The 8,281-nt window shown below is 53.3% G+C and overlaps 1 protein-coding gene across 1 annotated transcript; it reads right to left on the reverse strand.

The window, feature by feature from the left end:
- Positions 1-803: 803 nt before the first annotated feature.
- Positions 804-7,856, reverse strand: LOC142845241 (secreted Ly-6/uPAR domain-containing protein 2-like). Its single transcript, XM_075963982.1, has 4 exons — positions 7,805-7,856; positions 4,478-4,576; positions 1,215-1,422; positions 804-825 (listed from the first exon to the last, which is right to left on the reverse strand). The coding sequence occupies exons 1-4, from the start codon at positions 7,854-7,856 to the stop codon at positions 804-806; spliced, it is 381 nt and encodes a 126-aa protein (XP_075820097.1).
- Positions 7,857-8,281: the final 425 nt, after the last annotated feature.

The raw sequence follows: 8,281 nt of genomic DNA on the forward strand, positions 1-8,281 counted from the left end.
CTCTCAGGGACCCCTGTGAGTCTTCCCCATTTGGGGTGTGGTAGAAGTCTGTTTCCTCTGTCTTGTCTGTCGAGATTCAGTATAGACACAAGAGGCAGAGTATAAAGCAGAGGCACCACACCTGTATCCAGGCTTCTGTGATAAGAATTCCACCTGGCCCTCTCCCAAGTGCCCCTGCCTGCCTCTGAGGCTGAGGCTGAGGCTGACCAAGGACCAGGAATCCCCCAGACCCAACATCTTGGACCGAGTGACTTCCATATTTACTTTCCTCTTAGGACAGCCTCAGGGAAAGGGTGGCAAGATGGCACTTCAGGGAGACAAAGCAATTTCCCCATGCTCACAGAGCATGGCCACCCATTCTAATGCCAGATACTAAGCCAAAGGTGATCAGCCTTGCCTGCCCCCTCCACACACAGTGGGAAATCAGGTACCTTTTAAAAGCTTGTGTTCAGATGGACAGGAACTAGGTGGGTCCCTGTGCTGAAGAACTTTTCTAACCAATGGAAACCCCAGAAGGCAGACTTTGATGGATCTGTGCAACTAGATGCATGGGTGTTTGTGTGGATGGATGGATGGATGGATGGATGGATGGATGGATGGATGGATGGATGGATGGATGGGTGGGTGGGTGGGTGGGTGGATGGATGGATGGGTGGATGGATGGATGGGTGAGTGAATGGGTGGGTGGACAGAGAGAATATTGGTGGCCATAGAGTACAAAGAGCTGGAAGGATCCAGTGCCCAAGCCTTTCAATCATGATACCATACCAGGGTCACTTCACACATAAAAGAGGCACAGGGGTTCAGATGGCCATGTCCAGGGTCCTGCCAGTCAAGGAGAGGGTAATACAAATGCCAAGCCTAATGTCTGTTGGATGCTTCTGAAATGAGGGTAGAGAGCACTGGGGGAGACCCACTGAGGATTGCTGGGTACTCTCGTGACTCAGCTAAGGATTGAGGTCTCATAGAAGTGGAGGGGGGTGGTCTTGGGAAGGTGCGCCCTTGTTCCCTGTTGGAGGATTCCCTGAGTCAGGAGGAGAGCTGGAACCTTTGGGGGCAGGTGCTGCTACTTCCTCTCTGTGTGAGAAGGGAAGACTGCGTGTGTCTTGGGGGAAATGGGAAGAGAGATTTACAGCTTGGTTGGGTGGGTGTGGGACGCTGCTGAGGCTGCAAACAGACCCTTGACGATAGGGAAAGGCCAGCCAGGCCCTCACCAGGCAGCTCGAAGCAGCGCCCACAGTAGGCTGGCAGAGGCACTGGCCCATAGGGCCCCAAGGCTGCTGGTCAGGCCTGAAGCAGCGCTACGGTTGCACTGGTTGCCCTCACAACAGAAGACAGACAAGGCACGGCCGTCGGAAGACACGGTGCTGTTGGGGCAGGTTGGCGCGCAGGACTTCATGACCAGGATGCCACCAGGGTTGGCTGTGGAAACAGGAGGAATGGTCATGGGTATTGTGGCCACAGACCCCACAGCTGTCACTACCCAGCCAGTTCTCAGGGGACAGGCAGCCTGGGGCCATGTGCTTTGAGGTAATTCCTGGGACTCTGAGTGTTTGAGGTGGCAGCTTGGGGGTGTCCCAGCGAATCTTGTGAATGGATGGCCTTCCTCAGTGACTGTGGGGAATGAGTCTTCTTTATGATGGACTGGATTTTGTGACATCTGAGGTCAGGGACTGATTTGAAGACTCCTCCCTCCCTCCTTCCCTCAGTCTCTGGGTCCCTCAGCTCCCTCTATTATCCCTTTCCTGAGAGATGTCTGGTTTACAATCCTCTCCTCTCTTTTCCCCACTCCTTTCTTCTCATTTCCTTCAGGACTTCAGATACCAGAAGACAGGCTTGGGCCCCACTTATCTCTCACACCTCTTGGGCCTGGGATAGACTAGACAAGGCTGAGTGACCATGGCTCCCTGGCCTGCACAGCATCCCCTAGGTTTCACAATCCTTGGGAGAATTAGAGGCAGGGCTTGTAATGGCCCCTGGGAGAGGAGAAGTTGACCTGAGTTGGGGGCGTCTCAGGAAGTACCACTGGGCAAGACTCATTCTCTGTCTGCATGCCCATAAGGGGGATGGGTTGCTTTGTGTTTACACACACATAGTGGGGACTGCCGGACTCTTGAGAACCCAAGGCCCTACGAAAAGTAAGTAGCTTCCCTCAGTTTGCACTGTTCAGAGGCTCTGTGGGCAGGGGCCGCTAGCCTGCAGTTAGCCCAGACACTGAGGTGGCATAATTATCTCAAGATGCTTGATTTTTTTTCTATGCTTCAGTTTCCCCACCTAGACAACACAGACCAAAGGTGGGATTAGCTTTTGCCTCATCCCTTCTTTAGGACAATGAGGCATTGGTGGATCATTTGAGAGCTGTGCTGGTGTGCGGAGAATATGGGTACACGTTAGTCGTTAGTTGGCAGTAGTCGGTGGTCAAGCTGGTACCACATCTGCCACATCGGAATAGTCTTTTCCTGGGAATGGAGGCTCAGAATTGACTGTAGCTGCTCCTGGACAAAAGAGAACCCCAGCCCCTGGCAGGTGCTGCTAGTGGCTGCTGCTTGTCCAGCCCAGGAAGTGTTGTGCAGACACAGCCTTCTGCTGGGGTAAAAGGCTGTTGTCCCTGATGAAGCAGAGAGAAGCAGTCTCAGTGGCTGTGTATGAACACTATGTGGAAGATATGGACACGGTGTCACCCTCATCTGCCCAGCGTTTAGAGAAAAATGGTTCTGGCACTAGGAATCAGTCTGTTCTCTCTCCCCGGAAATGCAGCAGTTCAGGGAAGAGCCACAAGGGGCTGGCGCACAGGGCCAGCAGCAGGCACCCCTTTACCTCCTCACCTTGGGGCCGGGAAGATCCTTGGCCTACCCGCGTCACTTCACTGGACAGGGGCAGGAACAGATGCCTCTTTACACTCACAGTGGACTCTCCTACCCAGAGCTCTTGTCCCCAACCCAGGTTGCTTTCTCCAGGGAACTTCCTGCTGCCTTCTGAAGGCTACCTTTCAACTATGCTTGACTGTGACTTTTGAGGTCTTGGAATACAGGGATGGTTCCACATGTCTCAAGTGTCCCTACATTCGGCATGTACATGGGGAGATGGATGGACAGACGGCAGGCCAGATAGACACATGCTAATGCCAGCAAGGGCAAGAACAGGACGGGATCCCAGGAGTGCCTGAGAGAAGCTCTTGTGCAGGGATGAGCTTCCGGGAGCTCCGATTCCTGGGTACCTCCAGGCACTCACTGCTTTCCGTCTTTGCTTCAGCAGGGCCCCTCTGCTTAGGTATTTATTGGCTTTTGGTACTTGATGCATCACTCACCTGTTGCTGGGCAACGATCTCATCCTCACTGTTCTTTCTTGCCTTGTGCCCTGGGCAATGGCTGGACCTGCATTCCACTAGCTGTTTGCCTCTTGCAGCACCACTGTGGTTTAACCAAGGGCAGCTGCCTCTGGACAGGATGCCCCTCTGCAGAGGAGGCAATGGAGGAGTATACGTGTTTCCTCCTAGAGCCCCTGAGTCAGTCAACACAAGAACCAGCCAGGGTACAAACAGGAGTATTACACAGGGTTTGTGCTGGGTGAGTGCATTACTGCCAGACAGGACACTGTCTCTTCCTTCATCAAAATAGGGACAGCTCCAAGGATGTACTAGAAGTGCCTGTGTCACCTGGGATTAGTGGGTAACTGTGTTCTGATGAGCAGACCAGGGCCACTGTGAAGCCACCTAGTTTCCTTCCCCTCCTCCCTGCATAGGATCTTGGAAGAAGCTGCCTAGTGACCATAGCAACTTCCCTTCACCAGGGCCAGTGGCTTCATGACCCAATTCCAATGGCAGCAGACAAGAGAGTACCCCCAAGCCCTTCTAGACCTAGAGGTGACACTGTCCACCCAGGCCCTCAGCGTCTGAAAGGTTTGTCAGCCTGTCTGATATGTCCATGCTTTCTTCTGGGACCACTTCAGATAAGTGACTCCCTGTCTCCAGCTATGCCAGCACCAAGCCTGAACCCCATCACAGCCACCGTCACAGCCCAATACACAAGCTCTAGGCCCAAGCTCAGCCCCACTGCTCAGAGGAGAACCAGACAGATGTATAGTGGGATGTAAAAAAGAGGGCCTGGCCTGGGAAAGGAGAGTCAGCAGCAGGATAGAATTCTGGAGTCATGGCAGGGCACCCAGGGGCAGATATTATAGCCAGCAGATTAGAGACAGGGATCTGGGTGAGCAGGAAAGGTCCAGAGGGCCTGGAATAGCAGGGTGTGATGTCAGTATCTTCAACATGTCAGCCTCTCTCCAACCCTCCTCTCACCTCATCTTTAGCCTAGTTTAAACTGTGAACTAGAGAATGACGGTGTCCCTAGGGTCTGCGGGGGAAGGGGGGGGATACCAAGGGCTCCTGATGGAGAGGACAGAAAGAGGTCAAAGGGGGCCAGAAAGTGCTTGTGCAGTGCTGGTGGGGCGGGATGGGGCCTGCGTGGCCCAGGGTACTCACTGGCCCGAGTGATCACACAGAACTTGTCCGTCAAGGCGCACTCCACGAGAGACTCGCAGTTCTCGTGCCCACAGCACACATGGCAGTGCAGGGCCCGGGCTGGGGGGAAGCACAGGCCATCAGTCTGGGCTGGGACTGGGGCTACGTGCCCAGCTGCCTGTCTAGTGGCCCACACAAGGTCATCCTCTCAGATCCTTCCCTCCCTCCAGGAGTTCCCCCAGTACCCGCTCTGGGAGGGTCTGAGAAGCTAGGAACTTCATAGTAGTGATTCTGACACACTCCTCCCTCTGTCCCTGTGTGTGTCTGGACCAGAGTGACAGCCTGAGTAGCAGGCAGGTGTCGGGTGTGGTGGCATGCTAGACCTTCAGGCTAGACTCAAAGGTCTTCTGCCTAAAGCTTCCCTGGCACTACTAACTCCAAACTTATCTGCTTCTCTGCTCTGTATTTATCGCTCTGTTAAGGAGACAGGGGATATTAGTGAAGGGCCTTGGCAGCTAAACCGGAGAGAGATCAGATGGGGAGGTAGATGGGTGTATGTATGTATATAGAGATATACGAGGGAGTGGGTGGATGGATGGATATATGGGAGGACGGATGGCTGTACCATTGGATGAGTAGGTGGATGAGTAGGAGGATGAGTGGGTTGAAGCATGGATGCTTAGATGGGTAAATGGATGGATGGAAGGGTTGTGGTTATATGGCTGGATAAAGAGATGAGTGAGTGGTTCCATGTGTGAGTGGATGAGCAGAGAAATGGGTGGAGAGGTGGATGGGCAGATGGATGAGCAGTTGGTGGTGAAAGGGTACATGGATGGATGGGTAGATGGGTTCATGGGAATATGGATATTTAAATTGATATGTAGGTGGATTGATGGGTAGAGGTGCATGAACGGAGGAGCAAAGATGGATGGCGTAGGGGATGGAGTGGTAGGAAGCAATATAAAGAGGGCAAATTTAGAATTTCTAATTCTCACTATCCCTACTGCGATCCATGGTGTCCTCACCTATAACATGAGAATAATAGTGTTCTTAGCTTTCTCAGATGATAAAATCGCAGAATCCATAGTGCACATGGCCCCTAACCCTTCCTTCCCAGGAGATGAATGCAGGGAGCTTCAAGGGCTAATGACAGCTGGCTTCCCTGCCAGGGCAGGCTGGCTCTAACGACTTTGTGTCTCTAAGCATCAGTAGATACTTAGATGCTGTTCCTCTGGAGGGAAGGAATGTCCTGGTCCTGCCTCATTCTGCCTAAGGCCTGCTGGTAGTCCACACCTCCAGGAGGCTGAAGGCAGAGGCTTCAGGAAAAGACTCCCAGGCCTAGGGAGTGGGCAGGTTCCAGAGATAGGTGGTCCCAGATGCAGTGTTACTGGCCACAGCTTCCAAACACAAAACTGGCAGACCCTTGAGAGAACACAGGCTACCAAGCCATGACTGACTCAGTGAGCAGCAAGCCTCCTATAAGGGCAACTGGGGCAGAAGGCACAATAGTTACTCCGTGGTCACTCCTGAGAGGCGCCATGGTTTGTAAGGTGGTAGAACAGAACCCCACATCCAAGCCCACATAGGTGGATTTGTAAATGTGGTTGGGGACAGTTGCTTTGGTCAAAGGTGTGGGACTGCAGAGACAAGGCCAGCTTGAAGGGTTGCAAGGACCCTTTAGCTACAACAAGACATGCTAGGGGTTCTGATGCAGAGGTGAGGCTACTGGAGGTGTCTTTATGGTCAGACCTTGGGAGCACTGTCCTGCAAGAAGTGTCCTTAGGAGTTTCACTTAAGAGTCTGAAATAGCAGATGTGTTCGGTAGAAGTGTCTTACAGTGGAGCAGCCTGAGGGGGTTTCCCTGTAAGGGTGTCGAGCACCAGGTGTCCTTGGCAACGTACACCTGCTTAGAGGGAGTTAGATGATCGCACCTCCCACATAAGAACCATCAGTGTTGAAGCTGTGGTGGCCCTGTGCTGAGGGTTGGGAGGTGTCTGCAACACTCCTTTCTGGGATGAGAGATACACGTTTCTCAGGTTAGGGACTCTGGAACCCTCGAGAAAAAAATGGCTTCCTCATTGGTAACGTCTCCGGGTTATCCTCTCCCACCCCAGACAGTACATCTGCATACTAGTCCCCAGTTCTGTTTGGCTGGGGACACTCTCCTAAGTTATTCTAGATAAGGACCTCATAGTACCTCCATTTCCTCATTGTGGTCCCCAGAGACCCTGTGCTGAGGAGAGTTCCCGGGTTGTTCTCCTTAAGCCTTCAGAGCCCCAATAAGTTTCCAGCATGCTAGATCCTGCAAGAATTTGTACTAGACCATACATAGGAGGAGGAGGAGGAGGAGGAGGAGGAGGAGGAGGAGGAGGAGGAGGAGGAGGAGGAGGAGGAGAAGGAGGAGGAGGAGGAAAAGATCCTGCAAGAATACTATAAGGTCAACCTCCCAGGAAAGCTGAGCCTTGAGGACAAAAGTGACCCAGCCAGTCAGTGTCCCCACCTTCTGACTCAGTCCTCCCACCCTCTTCCTGCCTCCAGGGCTGTAGATCCTGATTGGTGTCTCTGATCTTGGGTCTCTCTACATCTTTGTCTCTGTGTGTTCTAAGCGATCCCCCCAACCTAACCCTGACCGCCTTCCTGTTCTCAGGCCATCCTCCAGCTCTTGCCCACTGTCCTCCATCTGCCTTCCCACCTCCCTACGTGGGCACCTGATGAAGGTTAGTCTGCTGTGCAAAGCCATTTTCCTTTTCTCTCCACCCCCTCCCCACGCTCAGGGGAAGCTGATGGGGTTAATTATCCTGGAGATGATAATTATTCCACTGATAATCACAGGCTGAAGTACATTCCTCCCACCCCCGGCTTCATTTCTGTCCCTAAACCAGGTCATCAGGGTCAGGGCAGAGTGTGTTGGAGGGGCTGACCCATGGCCATGCAATCTATCTTGCCCATGTCCTTCCTTCCTTTCTTAGCATCAAGAATCTCACATCCCTGAGCACCTCTTCTTGGAAAGAGGGAGGATAGTTGGCCATTCTCGCTAAATCCCAGGTTTCAGTACTCACAAGTGGTACCCAGGGTACCTCCCCTTCATGCATCTCTGGCTTCTCTCCATAATTTTTATGCCCCTCCCCGCCACACACAAAAAGCCAGAAAGGTACCACATTATATCTAAAGGTAAGAGGTTTCTGAGTCTGACTGGGCAGGGAGCCACCATAGAAGCCTCTTCCACATCCCCTGCAGCCTTCTCACCAGTCCAGTGCCCCAGTTCAGAAGGCTCCCCCGCCCCATGCTCCTGAATGCTTCCCAGAGGCCGCCTGTCTCCCTTCAAACTGGGTGCAGCCGGTGTCTTACCCAGAGAAGCACACACAACAGCCAGCAGCAGCAGCACCAGGAAGGTCCTCATCTTGGTCACCAGCAACTGGCAGTCACCAGGGAGAGGGCGCCTTTATAAGTCCGGTGGGTGTCTGGGGGAACCCGGTAATTTGGCTGGAGGATGAGCTTGGGGTGGCAGGACTGGCCTGACTCATGGCCCCCAGGCTCCCGCAACCCCACCTCCAAGGTGCCCCTTGACCTGCCACTTTGGTCCTCTTCCGGCAATTACCAGGAGACCCCAGTCACACCAGGGAAAAGGGGGTCTGCAGTGGCAGCCATGCCTTGTAGTCTGAGAAGAATGTGGTTTCTCTGAGTATCCTAGGCCCTCCCTTCTGCCTTCTCCCTCACACCAGGCAGTCAGAGAGATGGAAGAAACTGGGGTATCCTGGGCTGAATCCGGCCCCTTCACAATCTCAATGTGTGCACAGTTCCTGAGGACCAGCTCAAAAGGTTGAT

This window comes from Microtus pennsylvanicus, chromosome 2 (assembly GCF_037038515.1).
Source record: "Microtus pennsylvanicus isolate mMicPen1 chromosome 2, mMicPen1.hap1, whole genome shotgun sequence".
Taxonomy (NCBI): Eukaryota; Metazoa; Chordata; class Mammalia; order Rodentia; family Cricetidae; genus Microtus; species Microtus pennsylvanicus.

Coding starts and splice junctions, on each gene's coding strand:
- LOC142845241 (XM_075963982.1), bottom strand. CDS start 7,856: ATGAGGACCTTCCTGGTGCTGCTGCTGCTGGCTGTTGTGTGTGCTTCT. Junction 4,577..7,804: donor TGTTGTGTGTGCTTCTCTGG/GTAAGACACCGG, acceptor GCTTCCCCCCAG/CCCGGGCCCTGCACTGCCAT. Junction 1,423..4,477: donor CTGTGTGATCACTCGGGCCA/GTGAGTACCCTG, acceptor CTGTTTCCACAG/CCAACCCTGGTGGCATCCTG.